Here is a 25,698-nt window from a genome sequence, read left to right as displayed (position 1 = left end):
ATTCAAGCTTTCAGCTAAAAGGCCTTCTTCTGAAGTAGAAAACACACACACATTGACACAAGCCCAACTCTCTCACACATGACCATCTCTGGTCTCAGTGGCCAGAGACAATGGTCATATGCCTGTGAGTTGTGCTTGTGTGAAATTGTGCATCTTGTCTACTTTAGGAGAAGGCCTTTTGTCCAAAAGCTCACATTTTTAGCAGTCCTTTTGACTCTTAATCTCCTTTCATAATCTTGTCATTAGCCCATTCTGGATTTTTCATTGTTTAATTAGTATTTCTGAGGGAGATGGTGTTGTACATAGGCCTAGCAGCCACACATCTAGCAAGATTGAAAAGGTCAGCATTATACTAAGTACAGTTGCTGAAGAGATGTAAAACAAAGTGGAAAAGTGAAAGCAATTGCCAATAAGTTTTAATATGGTAGAGTGGTATGACTTCAGGAAATGAGTTTTCCACAGAACAGCATTTCAAATCATACAGGGTATGAGGTACTTGTGGAATCAATGGGTAATGTGACCACTGCACACAATGACCATCTTGCTCACATGGCAGTAAAGACAGTCCAGCTTCTCCAAAGCATTCACTTGATGCAGAAGCACTGAAACAGGTGCACTTGTCTCTGTCAACTGTTCTGCCTCATCTGTTGTGGCCCACACTCACAGGCAGTGTGCCATTTTGTCAGCTTCTATTATCATCCTCAGATTGCAAAGAAACCTGGTTAAGCCATTACTGGTGTGTTAATTGGCATAAAGTAGAGCTACTGAGAAACTCCTACTTGAAACTGTGCTACGCTGATGGCGACATACTGTGTCATGGCTTCTGCAGGGAGTTCAATGTGGCAGCCTGAACTTCTGAGTGGCACAGTGGACAAGAATTAAGTGTTATAGTTCAGGGTACCATTATTTCCTATGCTGCTTTCACTAAGGATACCTTTCATAAAACATAAAATCCCACTTTTGAGGAGTACAGTACTGTAAAAAGACCTTAAAAGAGTATCAATAAAAACCTGAGCCTTTGCTAAATTTTAAATAAGGAGTAAAATAGTGACTGTCAAAATTGTGAAACAACTATGCATCCAAATGTGACTGGGTGTTTAATTACTAAGAAGAATAAAGTAATCACCCTTAATACACACTAAACCTTAGAATCTTCTCGCCACTCATCTTACTGTTACCTCAAACAGAGGGCATCTGAAGCATATGGCTGTGAGTTACAAGACAGAGATAGCTCTTCTTTTACCCTTGTTAACATGGTTGCTTTGTACCGAAGTGTCCCCGTTAAGGACCTGAAATTGGCTTGGCACAACTTGTTCTGAATTTCCAGCTGCTCATTACCCTAATGAAACAATGACCATTTTCTTAAGCCTTGAGAGAATAATGCACAAACTTGCATTTTGTGTAGACTTCGTAACAAACTATTACTACCAGTATGAATGGACAATGAAAATCAAATTTGATTATAATCTCGGGTTACCAAAAGATATAGATACATTGTAAACCCACGAGCAATAATAATCGTACCAATATTTCCTCCATCATTTCAATTTTACCATGCAACAGCAGACTGTTCACTGATGCCCAATCAAATGACATGAACCAGAGTAACTAATGTTACATATTTCCTCAGTGAAGCATCCATTCTTCTCTTCCATATCAGATATGCATGTTTAAATAGCATTTCAATTTGTACAAGAAATATCAACTTATTGGCAAACAATGAAGAAATTAAATGTATGAATCATTTTCAGGCAACATTATTCTAAAAGTTACAATGGTAGCTTACTTAAAAATGAAAACATACCGCAAATGCCCGACATGCATTTCCTTTGCAATATTAGGAGCAGAAAAGTCAACAACAACTCTCAGCTTCTTTTCAATTGGTGGTGGTTTTACTCCATTCTTCAACAGGTCAGTCAAAGCCTTCTGTCCAAATTCAGGACACAGTGATATATTAATGAAGCCTGCACCAGCTACACTCATTTCCTTGATTAAATCATTCTTTGGTACATTATCCACAATCTTTTTTGCAATATCAACTGGAGACATTTTCACACCTGTGAAGAAGATAAAATTTTGGCTCACTTAAACTGATACTCATTTACAAATAAATCCTACATTAATAACTTAAAAAATGATTCCTTTCAAAATTCTGGCTCACTTAAACTGATATTCATTTACAAATAAGTCTAACTTAAAACATAATTCCTTGCAAAATTCTGAACTCTTACAGATGTACAGCAATGTATACTTCGTTAATGTAGGACCTCTACCCAAATAAACCTATTTCATTCCATCAATGGATTTCTCTAATATTTCCATTGGTTTCTGAGTTGTAATTCCAAACAACAAATATATGCAAAACTCAAGGTTCATTTTTTGTCAATACAATAATGTTGGAATAATATGTATAAAACATATAAATAAAAATTACTGTAGAGAATTTAAAATATTTTATTCTGAATACGATTTTCTCTGATAAAACTTACACAATATGAGTATATACAGTCTGTATAGTTTTACTGTCCACACTAAGTTAAACTTTGGCTGAAGTTAACACTGACAAAGAGATATAACGCCACAGTACTTCATTTGGATTAGGGGTATAAAGATCTATTTTCACCTGTGAGATTTTCAGCTGCAAAAGGTGATGATAATATCTTAATGAGGATTAAGTTAACCAACCAGGTTAGATCACGATGTCCAAACCAGGTATTCACATCCTGCAGCTGTTATCCATACGGTAACTCTCTTCATCCGTTACTGTAAGGGGCACAAGTATGGATATGCTGCTCACCAATTCACAAAGGAGACGGAGTGCTGAGACAACATTTGCTTACCTTTTGAATTTAAGACTAACAAAGTCTACGCGGAGACATGAGAATTCTACTGGCATGATACTAGCATGATCACAGGCTACGAAATTCAAAGCCACTCAGTTCCAGACTGAGACTGTTGTAAGCAAAGCTCAGCTGATGTTAAGCAGTTCATATTTCTCACTGAACTCTTCAGGTGCTGCTAACTGAGTATACAGGGATAGGGCTGTCAGAAGCTCTGCTGATATGTGGGAGTTCCTGAGATGCTGATGTTTCAGTCTACGTGAAGTAATATTAGGAGTAATGGTCTGGCAGTGCTCAGGCAATGATTTCGGGCCATGGAGCACGTCCAGCTACTCCTGTGCCTGCAGATGTTATTTTTTAAACCAACCGCTTCTATCACTTGTATTTGAGGACTTGCAGAACTTTAGGAACCAAAGTTATGTTAATGCAACTGGAAGAAAGTTATGTTAAAGCAATTGGAAAAACACTTTAACAACATTAAAACGGATATTGCAGAACTATCAGAAGTGTGGGGGAAAATGACAATCACATACAATTAAAAACAGCACACTTGTTTTATTACAGGAGAACAAGGTAGGTGGTAAATTCCAAGTGTAGGCTTTGCAGTTAACAACAAAATTAAAAATACTATCACACATACTGAAGGAATATCAGAAAGAACAACAATTCTTGTTTTAAAAACAAACAAAAAGATATTCCATGGAAATAATTCAAGTTTATGCACTAAAATACTCATGTTCTTGTGACGAGGTAGAAGAGCTCTACAAACAGCTAAGGGAACTGTAAAAATGTGAAAAATTTAAGAACAACTCTTCAGTGGGAGACTTCAGTTACATTGTACCACAAATGACAGAAATCTTACTTTCATACAGTTTACTGAAAACAACAATGTACGCTATCCAGTCACATTAAAGTAACATGTCAAAAGCCTGAATAACCATCTTTTGCAGTGCGAATCACTTTGAGACATGCATGAAGGATGTGGAGGCATGCCGACTCCAGTGCCACGGTCAGCTGCGGTATGTTTCTCAGCTGAGGATCTATGGCGCGACAGCCTGATCAAGGTTGTCTCACAGATTCTCAACTGGGTTTAAATTCAGGCAGTTTGGAGGCCAGGGGTGTTCCGTAAACTCGTACTGGTGCTCTTCAAACCACGCACATGCACTCATGCACCGCTAGCTGTGTGACTCGTTCAGTAATCTGCTGGTAGAAGCCATCATGCCAAGAAAAAACAAATGCGGTCCCCAAGGACAGTTGCATACTTGTGTTCATCCACTGTGCTTTCCAGAATGATGTGATGACCCAGGGAAAGCCCCTATGGACTGGACCCTTCTGATGGTTGTTGCAGGCTGTTTGCTATCAGACGTTTCACATCATATATGCCAACAGCCATCTGTCCGATGGAACATAAAATTTAATTCATCTTAAAAGGCCACCTGTTGCCACTCAGTGGACATCCAGTTGGTTTATTGGCATATAAACTCCAGCCTGTGTTGCCAATGAACAGCAGTCAACATGGGTGCATGAACAAGGTGCCTAATGCGAGGACCATTCACAGCAAAATTCACTGAATGGCCTCAAATTGAGCACACAACTGTTGGTTGCCCCTTAGTTCATCTGGGCCGTCAGTGGCTCAACAGTTCACGTCTATTCTCCTGTATGCACCTCCACAGCCCTTGCTCACCCCTGTCAGAGCACTATTTCGCCTTGCATGGTATACTTTAACCATAGTGACACGGCAATATACGGTTCAAACACAAACATTAGTAAGCATTACAGTTGCAGACAGTCAACACGGGTCTGGACAGAATGAGTAGAGCTTTTCTTGCACAGCTCTTTTATCAAAACAACAGCAATAATGCTGCTGCTATTTGGTATCATTGATGTATTAAAGGAATACAGAAAGATTCTGATTTGGAGGTTCAAATTAGCTGGTGATATGGGAATTGCTCCTGGGAGAGGCTGATGGCCAATTGTGCCACAAATTGTTGAAGAGGTTGATGTTGCCACAGCTGGGAACGCTGAACTCAATGTGTGAACTTCAAGTATGCATTAGCTATGTCACAACAGCTAAACATTCTATAGACCACCATTTGAAATGAACTGCTAAAAATTGTGAAATGGTATACATACAAACTTCACACTACTCACTGACTCACCAATTCGAGTTGCTCTTATGTTTCTTGAAAGGGCTGAGGTTGAAGACATGTGGCCTTGGAACATCTCGTGGAGTGATGACACACACTTTATGCTCAATGAGGCAGTGAACACTCACAATTGCCACATCTGGGAATTATCACAGCCAACAAACATTCACTAAGTTCCCCTGCAGGGTGAACAAATTGCTGTGTGATGTGGCTTCTAGGCACAGTCCATGATTGGTCCAATTTTCTTTGAGGAACTCAGATCCCAAGATTCAAGGACACGCAATGTGAACAGCACACATTACTGCAATCTGCTTCGCCAACTAGTGATCCCTGCTGTACACGAGAAAGGTGCTTTGGACTCAACTGTGTTGACGCATGATGGAGCTCCACCCCATGTTGTTCATCAGGTCACTCTGTTACGTATGCAATGTAACACATTTGGAGAAAACAGCATCATTAACCGATCGTTCCCAACTATGTGGTCACCAAGGTCACCAGATTTTAATGCATGTGATTTCTGTCTATGGGGCTACCTAAAAGACAGAGTTTATCAACAGGACACTAACACATGTTGGAGGTTGAAGCTGAGCACAGTGAGGGACATTCTATCTGAGATGTTCCCGGCAGCAGTAAAGCAATCTCTCCTACAGTTTCAGGCTAATGTAGATGCAGATGGTTGCCATACCATGCAACATCAATAGCCTGGAACTCAAACGTGGGATGCAATTAACAAATGTCACCCTCTCAAGTGGAGATTAAAATGTTTTTCTTTCAATGATTTATTTGTTATTTCTCTTCCGCATGTCCTTTTCTTTACAAATGTTTCCACAAACTTTCATTGTTCTATGATCATTCATTTTTCATGGACACCCTCCCAAGTAGTGAAAGTTTAATTATAACCAACTTGTACTGTTGACTCTCAGTCAATCATATACTCATAAGATGCAGAGTATAAATAGATACAAAAAACCAGACTCATCAGGCAAAAATCAGAAATGCAGATTATGAAAATTTATTTAACAGAGGGGATGCATAAATAAATTATGCAACACATTCAACATTTACTAAATTGAAGGGTACAAAGACACAGGCAAAAGCAAAAATAATTTAATGAACATACTTGTGCAAGCAGCAAATGATGTTTCAGGTATGACAAAACCAAATTAAAAGACAATCTGAAATGGAATAAGGCAGCTGTTAAAGAGAATGCGAAAGTTTTACAGAAGTTCAAAATATAGCTTGTAATTCAATGCAAGATGCTTTTAATAAATTCCACAGCAAAATTCTGTCTCGAAATCTGGCAGAAGATCCAAAGAGATTCTGGTCATACATAAAGCACACCAGTGGCAAGACGCAATCAATACCTTCACTGCACGATAACAACAGTGAAGTCACTGATGACAGTGCTACTAAAGCAGAGTTATTAAACATGGTTTTCCGGAACTCCTTCACCAAAGACAACAAAAGTAAATATTCCCGAATTCTAATCAAGAACAACTGCCACGATGAGAAACATAGAAGTAGATATCCTCGGTGTAACAAAGAGCTTAAATCACTTAATAGAGCAGAGGTTCCCAAACTGGGGGGCGCCCCCCCCCCCCCCCCCCCTGGGGGGGCGTGATGATGTTGCAAGGGGGGTGAGGGTGGAGTTAGTGGTATAAACCTAATATTTCTTTTTAATATTGATATTTTAATAAAAATGAATGTGCAGGTATTAATGATAGATTATGGTGCTAAATGCAATCGTTTGGCATCCCACTTTCCGCAAGCCTATCTCAATAACCTATCCTAGAACATACAGCTTTCGAAGATCACGTTTAGAATGACACGTTTAGAATGTCACACACAGAAACTCTCACAATTACTAAGGCGATATGCATTAATTCTAATATATCAGATTTGTAAACAACTTACTTCTGACAATTGGAAAACAGAAAAGTCAGGTATTAACTATTCCGTACATTTGTACACATGAAGTGAACATAATTGTGTTATAACTTTTAGCCGTAGTAGGCTATGTTCATCAGAGTAATAATCACTTATACTGCGTAACTGCAAAAATGCCGTTTTATTACCCTGTCAACCCGCGGATCCCCATGTGATGCGATTACAGTGACTTTAATAGACTGAATACACTTCAAATGAACTGGCGGGTTCGTAATTTGGACGCCAGGGTTATGCCCTTTGTCACCAGAAAAATGTGCAAGGCATTAATGCGAAACTAGTACAAGTGTTCGTTCTGAGCAGAGTACTTCATACAGAAGTACACTGGCTCTCAAAAGGAAATATGCTAGGAAGATTATTTGAACTTCAAGACGAAATGATACAGTTTGTGGAAAATAACAAACAAACTGAATTGTATGTGGAATTTAGAAAGCCCGGTGTTCATGTTGCATTGGCTTATCTGTCAGATATTTTCGAATCTTTAAGCACATTGAATTTGAAATTACTAGGTGGAGAGTCAAACAATTTTTCATCGGGATGCCATCAAGGCGTTTACTGATAAGTTTCAACTATGGAAACGTAAAATTTTAGCCTGCAATTATTCCTGCTTTCCCAGATTGTTTGGAATCCTGGAAGAAGCCCGATTTCAAAACAATTTTAAGGATACTGATACTAAGAGTAAAATATCAAACCATTTGCAGCACCTCACTGATGAATTCGAACGATACTTCCCTAACAGTTGTGATGATAAAATTTATTATAGGTTAACGTCGGATCCATTTCACGTTGACGTGGATGTGTTGCCAGACAGACTACAAGAGGAAGTCTTAGAAATTAAAAATGATTCTGCAGTGAAGTATGACTTTGAGAAGATGGATAAGCCTTTGGGTGAAATATCTCACGGTGTATCCCAGCACAGCAGAACAAGCACTGAAACTGTATTTACCATTTTCAAGCACTTATTTGTGCGAAAGAGCATTTTCAGTGGTAGTGGCAATAAAAAATAAGCTTAGAAGCAAACTCAGTATTGCCAATGATTTATGTTGCGCAGTTTCTACTATTCAGCCAAGAATTCAAAATCTTGTAAAAAATATGCAAGCTCATCCTTCACATTGATTTATTTGTTTGTTTCTTGCCATATGTGTGTGGAAATAATATTTTAATAATAAATACGTCACATTATAAGAGAACTTGTTATTTTCATCCTAACTATCCTTACATACTTAAATACTTACATACTTAAATACTGTAAAATTATAAAAAACTATTTCGAAGAAACAATATAAAATAAACATAGTGAATCTGATTTAAATATAAATACTGCGTGTGATCCTTATGGATTCTGATGTTACGTGTGGTATGTTATTTCAACTAATAATAGTATTTCTTCTGGATGAAGACACAGCGAAAGTTTATCCTAGATATGGCAAGCAAAGAGTAGTCCTAAAATCGTATACGGGTGAAGAAATGGTGTGCAGCAAGGGAATGTAATCAAGGTAAGGAAGTTGTTTTATTCATATTTTTTAAAGTTCTGTGTAGTCTGCACGATTATTGCGTAAAACTAATTTTTTGTCTGGTTCTGGGAACTGGGCCTTTGTCGCCTTTGGTCCCTGTCGTCGTTGACATAAATGCCAACCTATGCACAATGACAATGGGGAGCGCTATAGGCGTACAAATCAGTGATGTTCGTTAACACCGTGACTTGAGTGACTATTTTTCATAATGAGTGAAAGTAATAAGCTACACTCAACTTAAAATAATAGCTTGCATCCACTAATTTGCAAAGATCGCAAATATTTTTCCTCATTTACCAAGGACTTTCTTTACTTTCGGAGTGGCTTATAATCACTAGACTAGACTGATGACGTAATAACTGCGACTCTATAAATTTAACAGCCCACCATGTTACATGACGTCACCATCACAAATTTGTCAATAGTTTCTTGATAATTAATAAAAATTTCTATATTTTTTTATGGGGGGGGGGGGGGGGGAGGGGGGCACGTAAGTTTTCTTTTCAGCAGAAGGTGGGTGTGACAAACAACAGTTTGGAAGTTTGGGAACCTCTGTAATAGAGGCAAGGTCTCCGGTCCAGACTGTATACCAGTCAGGTTCCTCTCAGAGTATGCTGATAAAATAGCTCCATATTTAGCAATTATATACAATCGCTCACTCACAGAAAGATCCGTACCTAAAGACTGGAAAATTTCTCAAGTCACATCAATACCCAAAAAGGGAAGTAGGAGTAATCTGCTGAAATACAAGCCTACATCACTAACGTCGATTTGCAGTAGGGTTTTGGAACATATACTGTATTCAAACATTATGACGTACCTCGAAGAAAATGATTTATTGACACATAGTCAGCACGGATTGAGAAAGTATTGTTCTTGTGAAACACAACTAGCTCTTTATACTCATGAAGTAATAAGTGCTCTTGACAGGGGATGTCTAATTGATTCCATATTTCTTTTTTTCCAGAAGGCTTTCTTCATAGTAATAGACGGAAAGTCATCAAGTAAAACAGAAGTTATATCCGGCGTTCCCCAAGGAAGTGTTACAGGCCCTTTATTGTTCCTGATCTATATTAACGACATGGGAGACAATCTGAGTAGCCGTCTTAGATTGTTTGCAGATGATGCTGTCATTTACTGTCTTGTAAAGTCATCATATGATCAAAACGACTTGCAAAATGATTTAGATAAGATATCTGTATGGTGCGAAAACTGACAATTGACCCTGAGTAAAGAAAAGTGTGACGTTATTCACATGAGTACTAAAAGAAATCAGCTAAATTTTGAGTACACAATAAGTCACACAAATCTGAAGATTGTAAATTCAGCTAAATACTTAGGGATTGTAATCACAAATAACCTAAATTGGAAAGATCACATAGATAATATTGTGGGTAGAGCAAACCAAAGACTTCGATTCATTGGCAGAACACTTAGAAGGTGCAACAGGTCTACTAAAGAGACTGCTTATACCACACTTGTCCGCTCTATTCTGGAGTATTGCTGTGCGGAGTGGGATCTGCATCAGGTGGGACTGGCGGATGACATTGAGAAAGTACAAAGAAGGGCAGTTCGTTTTGTATTATTGCAAAATAGGGGAGATAGTGCCACAGACATGACACGTGAATTGGAGTGGCAATCATTAAAACAAAGGCATTTTTCGTTGCGCAGGATCTTCTCACGAAATTTCAATCACAAGTTTTCTCCTCTGATTGCGAAAACATTATGTGGGCACCCATCTACATAGGGAGAAATGATCATCATGATAAAATAAATCAGGGCTTGCACAAAAAAATTTAGCTTGAAGGTGGTTCACTGAACCCTCTTGTGGATAGCAGAGTAATCAGGTAGATGTAGACATAGAAGTTTAAAGTGCATGATAACAGGAGTATGTCAGAACATGCTGACTCAAGTAAAAACATTCCGATACGTCTTCGAGAGGCTGTGACAAGACACAATGAAAATCTGGTAAGAAGGAATGAAATACAAGTACCAGTAACCACATGAATTGTGTAAAGTCAGTTGAAGTATGAAGAAAGCAATGGTACTGGGACAAGGCGCCCTTAAAAAAAAAAAATAAATAAATAAATAAATAAATAAAAAACAGGGGGGGGGGGGTTAATACAAAAGGAAGTTGGAAAACTGTCTATGGGAAGTCTATGGAGGAAGACAAAGTCCCAAATATGTAACAATGTCGCAATTATTGTACTTCACAATAAAAGGAACACAGACAAAACAAAACAAAATATTTACCAAAGAAAAATCACCAAACAGCCCTTGGTTTTCAGAAATTGTTATTTTATTTACATGAACAGTTTCGGCACAGCATTATATGTCATCTTCAGGCTCCTATGCCCACCATGTATACAGAATCAGATGCATCGATCCACGCACAACCGGAGTCATCAATACCTGGATTCCATGAAATTTTTTGTGGATTGCATACTTCGAAGACTTGACAACAACTCATACTGGATGTTTTTGGCCCTTGGGGTCTGAGTTCCTCGAAGAAAAATGGACCAGTCATGAACTGTGCCTTGAAGTTACACCACACAGTGATGCATTCACTATCTAGGAGACGTTCATAAGTTGTCATGTCTTCAAATTACACACTACACAAAAAATTCACAGAATCCAGGTATTGAGGGCTCCAGTTAGGCATGCATCAGTGTATCTGATTCTCTACACAACTGCATAGGGGCCTGAAAACGGCATTAATGAGACACCAAAGCTGGTTATGTAATTAAAAATAACGACTTCTGAAAACACATGACTATTTGGTGATTTTTCTTTGGTAAATATCTGATTGACCGCTGTCCCATATCCATGACGAATCAAGAGAGAGAAAAAGAACTGTTCCTCTTTGTAATATTCACGACATTCACTTAAATTGTCATCTTCCAATTTGAAAAACAGATTAGATTTTAATAAATCAATGTAAAAAACTGGTTTTAGAAATGGATATGATGCAACAGACCATTTTTAAGTTGTGAATGAAAACATGAATTACCACTTTTCTCAGAACCCTTAGACGCTGGGGAAGTAACTGACTCAATTTTAAAGAATGTGTACAAATTGCCCTTGGGAGACAAGGCACTGATTAAACTTAAGTTAGCTTATTGAAGAATATATGCAGAAATGCTGCCACTTCCTTTCAGTTTCATCAGAACTGCGAGAATGGGAAATGGAAGTGGTGTATTTGTCGTAGCAGACAAGAATCTCAAATCCACTGCAACAGAAATTGAAGTTACATGTGTGTCTGTTTTGGCAAGACTCAGTATTAAGGGTGAGCATAAAATGGTAACTGGATCCTTCTATCGCCCACCAGACTCATCTCCTGATGTAACTGAAAACTTAAAAGGAAACCTCAGCTTGCTTGTACATATGCCCCCCAACCACACAGTTATCATCAGTGGAGACGTTAATCATCCCACTATCAATTGGGAAAATTACAATTTTGTTAGTGATGGGTATGAAAAGACATCCTATGGAATATTACTAAATGCCTTCTCTGAAAACTACCTCTAACAGTTAGTTAGGAACCACACTCATGATGGAAATACATTGGATCTAATGGCAACAAATAGACCTAACTCTGATAATGTCTATATTGAAACTGTTATCAGTGACCATGATGCAGTTGTGCCAATAACGATTACCAAAGTACACAGGACAACTAAAACGAGCAGAAGAATATATATATGTTCAGTGAACTAGTGGTATCATATCTCAGTGAGGAACCTGAAACTTTCAACACAAGGGATGAGCATGTAGAAGAACCATGGCTCAATTTAAACGAACAGTTGATCAGGTACTGGAGAGATATGTACTCAGTAGAACAGATCACAATGGGAGGGAACATACATGGTTTCTATAGAAACAGGAATAACTGCATAATCGGTGTAAAACAAAGTATAGGGCTATAGATAGAGAGATGCTGAATGAAACATGTTTGGCTGTCAAGAGAACAATGTGTGAAGCCTTCAATGACTACCATATTGTCAAATGATCTTTCACAAAACCCGACAAAATTCTGGTTGTATGTAAAGACTGTTAATGGCACCATAGTTAGTGTCCAGTCCCACAAAAGAGACAGGAACTGAAATTGAGGGTAGCAAAGCAAAAGCTGAAACACTTAACTTCATTTTCAAATGTTCTTTTACAAATAAAAGTCCAAGAGAATTGCTCCAATTTAATCCTCGGGCCACTGAAAAGATGAATGAAATAAGTATTAGTGTCCGTGGTGTTGAGAAACAGCTGAAATTGTTAAAACTGAACAAAGCTCCAGGACCCAATGGAATCCCTGTCAGATTCTATACTGAATTTGCAGTTGAATTAGCCCATCTTCAGAATATAATCTACCATGGATCCCTCAAACAAACAAAAAAAAACATGCCCAGTTCTCGGAAAGAAGCTCAGGTCACACCCATCTACAAGAAGGGTAGTAAAAGCGATCCACAAAACTACTGTCCAATATCCTTGATGTTGATTTGTTGTAGAATCTTAGAACATATTCTGAGCTCACACATAATAAGGTACCTTGAACAGAATGACCTTCTTAATGCCAACCAGCATGGATTCCGAAAACATCAATCATATGAAACCCAAACACGAGTATTAATACATACAATATGAACATGCCTAGTATTATTGTGGGGTTCAAACCAACTTCAGGGTTTAGAACAGCTTTAACTTTGACTCATCATATAGCAAATACAGCAAAAAGAAAATAGTCCTCCTAACAATGAAGTTATAGAAATTTTTGACAGGTTTTTGTATTCGGGACAGTTGAAGAAAATGGATAGATGAACAGGAAACAGAGATAAACAGAAGAATAGAAATGGCCTGGAGTCTTTCCATAATCTAAAAACATTTTTCAAAACGAAGCTACTGCTGTGCCAGAAAAGAGAAGCCTACGGTCAGAGTGTACCGGCTTTGACTTAAGGGCACTGAGACATGGACAACTAATGTGAATACTGGCAGCCAAAATATGGAGAGATGCATGTTGCAAATTACTAGGAGATATACGAAAACATACAAATGGATTAGGAAGTAGACTGGAAGAAAATATTTAATTATTACTTTAATGAAAATGACATGAAGGTAGTAGAGGCATGTAGAAGGGCAAATGTATGGTATATAGATGAATGAAGTTCTTTAGTAAAGTCTATGAAGTGTATAAAGCCCAGATTATGATCTAATTGAATTTGGGTATGTGGCATTAAAAGAAATACAAGAGCAATATAAATGTGTATGGTTAATGACCTTAATACATGGAAACACCTATGCACTGTCTTTGTCCAGTAGCAGAGTAAAATAATTGGTGATAATTCGATGTTTGTATAATTTTTGGCAGAAGTAGCCAGTAGAAGCTGTTTCTATCCTAATCCATTTGTACATTTTCATGTATCTCCCAGTAATTTGCAACATGCATTTCTCAGTTAATGTGAACTTCAACACTTCCAGATATCTGAAGACTCTTCTTCATGATGAGATTTATGAAACATTGTGTAAACAAATGTATGAATCAGAAACTTCCTAATATAGTAGTAGCAGTAGCAGCTTTATTCATCCATAGATCTTTTTACAAGGATATAGGACATGTCAAAGTATTTACCAAGTTTAGAACAATTTAAAATAAGCTAATTCATATACACATACATTTACAGACTTCTAGTTAGAGACAATCATTAGATTTGCTCCTGGTATACAATACTTTTTTTTACAAATAACTTATTAAATAATGTAATGCCACACTGTTCACTCATATCTCACCATCAGTCACTACACACACACACACACACACACACACACACACACACACACACACACACACACACACACACACAGACACCGGTGATACGAGGGCTATTTAGAAAGTAAGGAACGATAGGTCACGAAATGGAAAGCGCAGTGAAAATCAAAACTGTTTTACTTGCAACAGTTAGCTACGACTTCCAGCTACTTATCTCCATAGTCACTGATCCGACTTAGACATTTGTCATAGTGTTGTACCAGCTTTCCAATACACTCGTTATAGAAGGCAGCTGCCAGTGCTTTCCGCCAACTCTCTATGCAAGCCTACAGCTAGTTGTCCGCTCCAAAATGTTGTCTTCATAGCCAGCGATTCATGTGAGTAGAGATGAAACTCAGAGGGAGACTATTACGGGCTGTATTGTGGGTAATCAAACATTTCCAATTGAAAATGATGCAGGAACATCTTCATTTCCCCTGCAGAATGCGGCTGAGAATTGTCTTGAAGAAGAAACCGCACAACAGTCATGTAATGTTGGCTGCATAGCTTCAGGCAAAATTTCTCACCAGGCCCTCGTACTTGGCAGGAGACACTATTGTTCTAGGTATCTTTATGTGCTCCGTTAGTGCTCAGAACTAAAAAGAACGATGTAACGCGATCGACGGGCATCGTCACACTGCCCAACACACCTGTGCAAAACTTCATCGGATTTTCACTGCGGTTTCCATTTCGCGACCGATCGTTCCTTACTTTCTGAATAACCCTCGTATTAAAGTTAGAAGATGAACACAGAGCAACACCCTTGCTTTCTGAGGATAGTAATTTTCATCATTACACAGATATGCATCAGAAATCAAAGCTTAAGCCAGCCTGTATCTTTCCTCTATCATTCAACAGACATGCACAATCCTACATGTCTTGCTGACTAGCACCCTTGGGAAAAGGGATATGACAGAGGATTGTTAAACCAAAACCCTTACAATTGTTTCTTGAATGGATCTCCCACTGTTACTCAGATTAAAATTTGTAGCTTTTGTTCTTGGACATCAACGGAAAGTGGGGGAGAGGGATTTCCAATCATCATCAGTCTTCATTGCTAATTAACAATACTTACCACTATGAGTGAATGACACCCCCCCTTACTTACACACACACACACACACACACACACACACACACACACACACACACACACACAGAGAGAGAGAGAGAGAGAGAGAGAGAGAGAGAGAGAATGAATTTTATGGAATAAAATAAATACCTTGTGCCTTTAGAAGCTGTAATACTGGCAATGCTGAATTGCATTGATAATCTGCAAATTTTGGAGACAGGGAAACATTAACAGGTGGATCAGCCAAGTCCGGAAATGATGCTTCTATTGCTCTGGAGAACAACATGGTGAGTTCACCAAGTACACTTCGCATGCTACTGCTGTCAACATCCATCTCCTGAAATTCATCAAATAAAAAAACTTAACGGCTGTTACAAAATTAATTAAAGGACACAAATTATATTTACTGGGTCACAATATGAGAGTTGACTGTTGGTAACAGTTGTAACTACTTGCAAACTATATTAATAGAAGAAGGAGGAGGAGGAGGAGGAGGAGGAGGAGGAGGTAGAAAGAATAACATTCATCAAGATTTCCTCATATGGAGTGTAATAAATAGTGCCAGAGAGAAAAGATAACCTTTAGACAAAATGCAGTCTGATCAACAAAAAGAAGGAGATGATGGCTTAGACTTTTAAAATTTTGTAACAGCAGACAGTACATGGCATAACTAGGACAAATAATTGGCTGGGCTAAAGAGAGTGGTAAAACAAGACTGGGTGGAGGTGAAAACAATAGAAGACAGCACAGAACGAGCAAAATAGGAGTATGGGAATATACGATCTGCTACCAAATATAACTGAAAGAGTTTAAGCATACAAGAAGATAGATAAAATGGATAAGTAACTAAGTACTAAAGCATATTACCAAAAGAATATAAAATAATAGAAGACCATAATGATAAGTAGAGCATGGATTTGTAAAATTGGTAAAACTGAAATCAAATAAGTGAATGGAACTGCATTAGCATATGGACACGAACTGACAGGAGACCCAGGATGGGTGGACTGCAGGGTCATTTCTCAACTACTTAGTCCTTACAGCTAATGTTATAGGAAGTGATCCTCATGAATAGTCCCTGAACTCTTGTCTCGCTCTCATTCTACTCTTGTGTCACTGCTCCTCCAGTCTTCACTTCCTTTTCTGCTTGACTTCTATTCCTCTTATCTTCTCTTTTAATAATTTTCCTTCCCACTTTTCATGCTTTAGCATTTGACAAGCAGGCAAATTTCATTTCTTTCACAAAGTCTTAACTGACAACATAGATGATATTTCCGGCTACATGCAAAATCTAGAAGCTACCATATGGTGTGTAGTAGAAGACGAAGTGTGTACCAGTCATTTCCCACCCTTGCGTTCCAATTACAGCAGCTATTTCTTTGAATAATCCTGACATTCTCTTAATTTTACTGTTACAGCTATTGCATATGAAAAAACAAACTTTCTTCTTCAAATGTCCATTTTCATAATTTTAAGAGTGAACCTTACAGTGATATACAAAAAGCTACTTGTACCGTAACTCAACCCCTTATGGTTTCCTAGAACATGCAGCTCTACTGCATGGTTTAATCATTGTGGCATTCTCTTGCATAAAATATTCTGAAGGTAAGATTGGATCTCACAGTGATGACTACTCATAAGAATGCTGCATCAGCAGAAGCAATACTGGCATTGTACAGGTTGGTGCATGGAATGTTAGATTCCTTAATTGGGTGCGTAGTTTAGAGAATTTTAAAAGGGAGATGGATATGTTGAATTTAGAAGGCAGGACAGAGATATATGAACCAAATTTTACACTGCAAAACATTTCCAAGGGCAGTTGTGAACTACGACCATAATTTATTGATTATGAACTGCAGATTAAAACTGAAGAAACTGCAGAAAGGTAGAAATTTAAAAACATGTAACCTGGATAAAAAGAAAGAATTACTGGTTATGGAGAGTTTCAAAGAAAGCATTTGGCAAGCATCGACTGAACCTGGGGATAGAATAAGGTAGAAGAAAAATTGACAAAAAATAAATTAATTAATTTTAAAAAATTAAAAAAGTAACAGTAGAAATGCTTGGATATCATTAAGAGATAACTGAATTTAACTGACAAAAGGACAAAATGCTCACATGAAGTTGGAATACAGATATCTAAAAATGAGACCGATCAGAAGTTCAAAATGGCAAAGCAGTGATGGTTGGATGAGGAAAGCAAGCTCGTAGAAGTGTGCATGACTAGGGAAACAGTATATGCTGCCTACAGGGAAGTTAAAGAAACCTTTGGAGAAAAGAGATGCATCTCTATGAATTTTAAGACCTCGAATGGCCAGCCCTTACTATGCAAGGAAGGAAGACTGAAAGGTAGAAGCAATGTACAGAGCAACTATTAAAGTGAAACAAAAAGTCCAGATAGAAGAAATTAAAACATTGGGATTTCCTAATGACACTATAATTCTGTCAGAGACAACAAAGGAGTTGAATGTAATGAATAATGTTTTGAAAAGCAGTTACAAGATGAACAATAAGAAGAGAAAAATAAGTGAAATTAAAGATAGTCATACTACATTAGGTGAAGCCAATAGAAGTAGATTAGGTAATTGTAGTAATAGATGAGTTTTTATATTTGAGAAGCAAAATAAATGATGATGCACGAATTAGAGAGGATATAAAATGAAAATGCACATTGGCTACAGCAGCAAAATGTTTCTGAAAAAAGGAAAAGAAAGAGATTTGTTAATATAGAATATAAATTTAAGTTAAAAACTGAAACACACAGTATTAATGTTGCACACTATTTATTTTATATTTTGATGTGAACTGGCTTTTGGCTTTCTAGGTCATTATCAGACAGCTTAATACTAAAAAGATAGTACACACAGCATCAATGACAGCTACCGTATTTACTCGAATCTAAGACGCACTCGAATCTAAGCCGCAGCCGAAAAATGAGACTCGAAATCGAGGAAAAAAATTTTCCCGAATCTAAGCCGCACCTGAAATTTGAGACTCGAAATTCAAGGGGAGAGAAAAGTTTTAGGCCGCACCTCCAAATCAAAACAAAGTTGGTCCATTGTAATACGAGACACAATTTAGGTCGAATGAATGACGATACAGCTACAGGAGTTTGGTTCGAGTCGTAAGCTTAACAGTTAAGTTTTACCAGGTAGCCATTGCTATACGTCAGGCGCTCCGTCCGTATTTATACGGGTACCCTTCCTTTTCACGTGCTTCGTCTGGTTTGAATCGATTGCTTATTTTGCTTTGATCTGATAAGTGCCGTTTTCTTTGTTATAGGTGTTAACGTCACTCTGAGCTGAAAATGCATTACTGTACTGTGTCATGCATTGTTTGTCTCATTCTGATAGTTTGTGTTTACGGCCTGTCGCCGCGCACGGCATGGCTTGCTTTTGTGCGCGCTACCGCCGCTTACAATTAAAAAAAAAAGAAAAGAGAGGAATCGTCTCACTAGCGAAACAATGGCAAGAGACTGCTATTTGTTGTTACTTACACTGCTTTCTTTTATAATGATCAACAAGAACCAAATAATAGACTGCATATGATAGAATATATTCTGAACGAGAGTTAGGCGAAAATTTTTCTCCGTTTGAAAATCTTTGCGGCCGCTTCTCTAGTACGTCAAATTCTGCACAGGAATTAGTCATCTTAGATTTAAAAATCTAATCAGTTGCCGTGCTTAATTTCTGACTGTATCACTATTAGGCATAAGAAAAATACGAATGTAAACATGACACGATACGTATATTCTTCCGCGTTTGCTGTTGTCTCACTCTAGTTTCGTAGTTTATTAGGCAGATAGGATTTAAATGAAATAGCAGCAAACACGAAAGAATATGTGGCATAATGTTTACATTCATATTATTCTTATGGTGAAGAGAATACTGCATGTGATTCACATTTCGTCAGGTTCCTATTAGCAACCACCTCTTCTCACAGGTAGTAAAAAATTCAACACGTAGAGTTGGCCATATTGACAAACATACCAAACAGTCTGGCCAGTCGGATTTTCGTAGTACATTGAAATTCTGCTACATTCGAAGATGAACAATACGGAATTTGTATTTACTTCGTTGGATAATGTACGAAAATGCAGTGGTCGAAACTCGGGATGGAGAAAAAAGCTCGTCTTCCACTTTTTTTTTTTTTTTAATTTATTTACTGACGCAAAGATTTTGGCGCCAGTACTTATCTCTGTGCCTACAAAGCATCCCCTTGTAGCGCTACATATATTCGACGGCAGAAGTTAGTTGTGGCAGCACCTACCAACATTTTTCAGAACTTCCGCTTGCTTTGCACTCGATTCTAAGCCGCAGGCGGTTTTTTGGATTACAAAAACCGGAAAAAAAGTGCGGCTTAGATTCGAATAAATACGGTATTTCTGAACAAAGATTGTTATTGCCAAAGGTATTTGCTTGCTTGACAACTATATATATAAAAAACACAAACTGCGATGTTCAGTGGAGACGGACACTGTCTGGTGAAGTGTGCAGGGACTAGAATGCCAACAGGTGCAGCATCAGGAGGTTGTGGGGCAGGGAGGTAGGGAAAAAGGAGCAAAAAACGACAGGAGTGGGGGGGGGGGGGGGGGCAGGTGTGTTGGAAGAGGGTGGCAAATAAACATGATGGGAGATGAGAATGGGAAGATGATAGGACAAAGGAGGTGGAAACTGTTGGGTGGAAGGTGTGGGGACAGCATGTTGCTGTAGGTTCAGGCCAGGATAATTACAAGAATGGAGAACGTGTTGTATGGATAACTCCCATCTGCACAAGATCAGAAAAGCTGGTGGTGAAGGGAAGGATCCACATGGTTTAGGTAGTGGTTCAGCTGCACGTTGTACCACAGGATGGTCTACTTTGCTCTTGGCCACAGTTTGGCGATGGCCACTTATCCAGGTAGACAGTCAGTTGATAGTCATACCAACATAATAAGCTGTGCAATGACTGCAGCAGGGCTGGTAAATGATATGGCTGCTTTCACAGGTGGCCTGGCCCCTGACGGGGTCTAATAAACCTGTGACAAACTGGAATAGGATGTGCTGGGTGGGTGGATTGGGCAGGTCTTGACCTAGGTCTTCCATATAGATATGATCCTTGTGGCAAGGAGTTGGGATTGGGAGTGGCACAAGAAATGACTAGGACATTCTGGAGGTCAGGTCGGTGACGGAACACCACTTTAGGAGGGGTGGGAGGTATCTCAGGTACAATGTCCATTTCAGTGCATGACAGGTAATCAAAGCCCTTGTGAAGGATGTGGTTCAGTTGTTCCAGTCCAGGGTGGTGCTGGGTGACAAAGGAGACACTCGTTTGTGGCTGGTTCTTGGAGGTGGTGGGAGGATTGGGGGTGTGACGGGAAATGGCACAGGAGATCTGTTTGCGAACAACATCTGGGGAATAGTGCCTACCAGTGAGGGCCTTGGTGAGACCCTCAGCATACTGAGCAAGGGGGTTTTTGTCACTGCAGATATGCTGTCCCCAGGTGGCCAGGCCAAATGGGAGGAATTTTTTGGTGTGAATGGGATGACAGCTGTCTAAATGCAGGTACTGTTGGTGGTTTTAATGTGGTCAGAGGTGCGGATGACGCCATCAGAGAGGAGGAGGTCAACAACTAGGAAGGTATCATGCTGGGTTAAGGAGGACCATGTGAAGTGGATAGTAGAGAAGGTGTTGATGATGTATAGGAACGAAGATATGGTGTCTCGGCCTTGAGTCCAGAGCATGAAGATATGATCAATGAACCAAACCAGACTATGGGTTTGGTGTTTTGGGATGCACAGAAGATCTCCCCTATGTGGTCCATAAAAATGTTGACATAGGAGGGTGCCATGCAGGTGCCCATGGCTTTGGCACAAATTTGTTTATATACCTTCCCTTGAACGGAGAAGTAGTTGTGAGTTAGGATGAAATTAGTATGGTGCATGAGGAATGAGGTAGTGGGTTTGGAGTCTGAAGGACGTTGGGAAAGGTAGTGTTCAACGCCAGTAAGACCATGGTCATGAGGGATGTTGGTGTATGGAAGGTGGCATCAACAGTGACAAGTACAGATTCAGGACGTAAAGAGTGGGGATTGCGGAGAGTCTGTGGAGGAAGTTGTTGGTCTCTTTGACGCGGGAGGTTAGATTATGATCAACTGACTGGAGGTGTTGGTCAATGAGTGTCAAAATTCTTTCAGTGGGACCACAATAACCAGCCACAGTGGAGTGTCCAGGATTGTTGGATTTGTGGATTTTGGGGACCTTGTAGAAGCTGGGCATATGTGGTGTCATAAGGGTGAGGAGGGAAATAGATTCAGGGGAGATATTTAAGTAGGACTTGAAGCTAATGTTGGCCTTCAGGAATACGATTACTGAGGCAGAGTTTACATGTCAGATAAATGGCAGAGGCCTTCCGCCAGGTAGTCACAGTGACTCATAACAACAATGGTTAAAGCTTTATCTGCAGTTAAGATGATTAGGTCAGGATTTGTTTTGAGGTTGAGTATGGTTATTCTTTCTTCTATTGAAAGGTTGATGTTCTGAGGGTGGGAGCTGGGGAAGGGTGGCGAGACTAAGTTGGAGGTAAGGAATTCCTGGAAGTTTGCCAGCAGGTGATTAAGTTGGAGGAGGGGGGGTTCAATGTGGAATTAGCGTGGTTTTGGTTGGACAGATTGGCGGCAAAGAACTGCTTCCATTGCAGGGATTGGGAGGAAGAGAGCAGGTTTTTGACAAGTCCAGCTTGGTTAAATTTGGGCGTAGGGCTACAGGTGAGGCCTTTGGGTAAGACTGAAACTTCTGTGAAGTTGAGGGTCTTTTTGGAAATGTTAACAGTGTTATTGGAATGTCTTGGCACTGGGTTTCGTAGAGAGTTGGTACGGAGCTTTGGGGAATGTGCCAAATTGAAATGGTCCACCATGCAGGGTTAGCTGCTGTTAAGGGTGGATGAGGAGGAACACTGTGGATATGGTAGGGACTGGATAGTGATGCCCTGAGGCGACAGTAGGATGTCAGCAGGTTGGATAACCTACGGAGGTGGTGGTTTCGAATGCTCCTCCAGGTTCTGGAGAGCAAGGGATTCAATTTCAGAGATGTGATATATGGAGTAGGGACTGCATAATGGTAGTACCTTGTGGAGGGAGCGGAAGTGGTTCTGGGATGCCTGTGCCGTGGAGATATGTTTTTACAATGCCAGGTTTGTGAGGGTCAGGGATTGGCAGAATCTGTAAAGGTGTAGGACATTGTGAAGAGGGGTGGGAGCCAGAGAAATGAATCTTTACAGTTAGGCCATTTGGGAGGATTCCATGATTAAGCAGCATTTGAGGAACAGGATGTGGGACTAGGTTTCAGCCAGGGAAAGGAATACCTTTCTGAACTGATGAAGAAAGATGGAGCAGGAGTCCATTTGGCAGGAATGTCGGAAAGGAAACAGGAATGATGCAGAAATGGGTAAAATAGGTGTTGATGGTTATGATAGGAGCTTCATAAGTGAAAAGACACACAAAAATTACAGGAAACCACGTAAAAACATGCATAAATATGTTAACAATGTACAGGAATGTGGGAGAAAAGGAATGATGAGGTGTGTGTGTGTGTGTGTGTGTGTGTGTGTGTGTGTGTGTGTGTGTGTGTGTGTGTGTGTTTTGCAATAAGCAAAGAGAGAGGGAGGGAGGGATAGGTTAGGTCGAGGATCAATAGTTTGTATGGCACGAGCATGTGTGGAAAATAAAACTTCCAAGTACATCAGGATGAGGGATGAAGTGGGCTCAATAGGAATAAACATAATTATAACTATTAGAGGAAAGAATTTGGGGCATCAGATGATGCATCAACAATCCGCACGGTCACAAAGTCTGTGTTGTGCATGGGTAATCAGTGATACAGTGTGGCTCAGAAGTAGATGAGGTTTGGAGGGTGGTGAATAAACACAAGAAAGGAGAGAAAGAACAGACACTGAAAAGAGTAATGCTTTAGAGAAGAGTAGAAAGGAAAACATCACAGCAAAATCGAACAATAAAAACTCCAGGCCTTCACAGACATGTAATCTCCTTCAGACTGAGTCCGCAAACAGATCTCCAGTGCCATTTCCCCTCACACCCACAATGCTCTCATCATCCTAAAGAACTAGCACAAGGGAGTGTCCCCCTTGTCACCAGATACCATTGTGGACTGGAACTGATAAACATCCTTTGCAAGATCTTTGATTACCTCTATCATCATGCTCTGAAATGAGGGACATCCTACTACGGACACTTCCCATCCCTCTTAAAGTGGTGTTCCGTCATCCACCCAACCTCCACAACAACCTAGTCCACTCCCCATCCCACGTCATTGCCACAAGCATCATATCCCTGTGGAAGACTCAGGTGGAAGATCTGCCCAATCCACCCACACAGCACCTCATATTCCAGTCCTGTCACAGGTTTATCCTACCCCATCAGGGGCCGGGCCACTTGTGAAAGCTCCCACATCATTTACCAGCTCTGCTGCAATCACTGCACAGCTTTTTATATTAGTATGACTGCCAACCAGCTGTCCACCAGGATGATATGAGTATAAATTCCTAAACTCACGATAAACTATTTAATAAATACTATGGAACATTAATACTACATAGCGCCATTTCAGTTTTTTATGAGACTTTGTTCCTCCACATGTTGGCAATACGTTCAATAAATGTTATAAATTTAAATGCAAGGAAACATATTCTGTACGTATTGTCTGGAGTGTAGCATTGAACAGAAGTGAAACTTGGACAATAAATAGTTCAGACAAGAAGATAATTGAAGATGCTAAAGAAGAATGTCAAAGATTAGATGGATATATCAAGAAATTAATAAAGAGTCACTGAACTGTGGAAAAGGCATGTATGGCACAAGAAGAATGTCGAAGATTAGATGGATATAGAAAGTAACTAATGAAGAGGTACTGAACTGAACTAGTAAAAAAGACATGTACGGCACAACCTGGCTGAAGAAGGGATTGGTGAACAGAACACACCCAGAGACATCCAGGAACTGTCAATCTGGTAAAGGAGGGAAGTGTGGGGAATGAATGTTGTAGGCAGAGACCAGAGTTTGGGTATAGTACACAGGTACAAATGAATACTGGTTGCAGTGGTTATACAGAGATGAAAAAGCTTGCACAGAGCAGACTAGAGTGGAAAGGTGCATTAAAAAACCAGTCTTCAGACTGAGAATTACTACTACTACTACTACTACTACTACTACTACTACTACCACTATTAAAACTTCATTGTGTTTGTTGACCATTTCTGTGTTGTTCCCGAATAAACAAACCCATGACAAATCACAAAGCTCTTCTATGAATGTTCAGAATCGCTTCTGTTAATCCACATATTAAGTGTTCAGAACTGGCAAACAGTACAGTAGAATTTGTTGGACAAGAAATTTGTAAGTAAATTCATTTATGGATGAATTTTATTTCTTTAGGGTTGTTTCAATAAATTTAAAGAGAGGAATCGGGAGAAGTGATTCCCGTAATTACAATGGTGTGTTCATTCCTTATTTTAATTACTCTGAATGAATGGTTGTCGTTTATTCAAGTGACTGACTGACAATTATAGAAGCAATCTCCTTCATTCATCACATGGATTATGTTACTTTTGTTTATGAGAGATTCTATTATAAAACTGTAATAATGGTTGTTACAGCTCTGTGTAAAACATTATATCAATACATTTTCAATCTCTAACATGAAATAAATGACAAACTAATTCTCATTTCCTTGTTCCTTCTGTTCCTATAGGGCCCTTATGACAGAAAAGTTCTTTTCTTTATCTGACAGAGCAGCCTGCTGAAAGATTATAATTTCTAGATTCTGCCATAAAGGGTATATATAACAGAACTTCTCAATAGGTTATTATTTTAAATATACTGTTACTGATGAAATTCAAAATCATAATGTACCTTTCACCTTAACTGTGCTCATCACTGTCTGTCTTTCCAGTTTTTAAAACTGTGGGAAACAAATTATGTAGATATTATCCTCTGCTTTCTGTCCTCTTCTCTCTCTCTCTCTCTCTCTCTCTCTCTCTCTCTCTCTCTCTCTAGTGGCCCCCATCCAATATTCCTTCCTACAGAAACCAAGTAGCTGGTACATTACTATCGACCTCCATTGTGCCACTACTCAGACAGCACTTGTCTGGCGTATGTGCTATTGTAATGGGCTCCGTTTAAAGTTCAATATAGTGCGGGCTAGACCATGCTTTACAATATGGACTTAAGTTACTTTGCACTGTTCCCAGCGAAAATCTCATACATATCTTCTTTTGTAAATGAACCACAGTGAGTTCCCACTAGCTTGTGTGTAACTTGCTTTTACAAAAGCAGCGATAAGAAGGGATTGTAATGCATGTAAATCGGATATTCAAAACTTTTGTAATTAGGTAA

General features: G+C 39.2%; 1 protein-coding gene across 2 annotated transcripts in view; it reads right to left on the bottom strand.

Annotated features, from left to right (window-relative positions):
• The window catches only part of LOC126187983 (arginine--tRNA ligase, cytoplasmic), a 152,024-nt gene that overhangs the window by 104,938 nt on the left and 21,388 nt on the right, over window positions 1-25,698 (bottom strand). For both annotated transcript variants that reach the window (XM_049929387.1, XM_049929386.1), the window contains exons 5-6: window positions 15,462-15,648; window positions 1,805-2,057 (exon numbers count right to left, since the gene is read on the bottom strand). In XM_049929387.1, coding sequence (XP_049785344.1) covers window positions 1,805-2,057; window positions 15,462-15,648 — 440 coding nt within the window. The remainder of the gene's footprint in view (window positions 1-1,804; window positions 2,058-15,461; window positions 15,649-25,698) is intronic.

This window comes from Schistocerca cancellata, chromosome 5 (assembly GCF_023864275.1).
Source record: "Schistocerca cancellata isolate TAMUIC-IGC-003103 chromosome 5, iqSchCanc2.1, whole genome shotgun sequence".
Taxonomy (NCBI): Eukaryota; Metazoa; Arthropoda; class Insecta; order Orthoptera; family Acrididae; genus Schistocerca; species Schistocerca cancellata.
The sequence above is the reverse complement of the archived record's forward strand: the minus strand, read 5'-3'. Positions and strand labels throughout refer to the sequence as shown.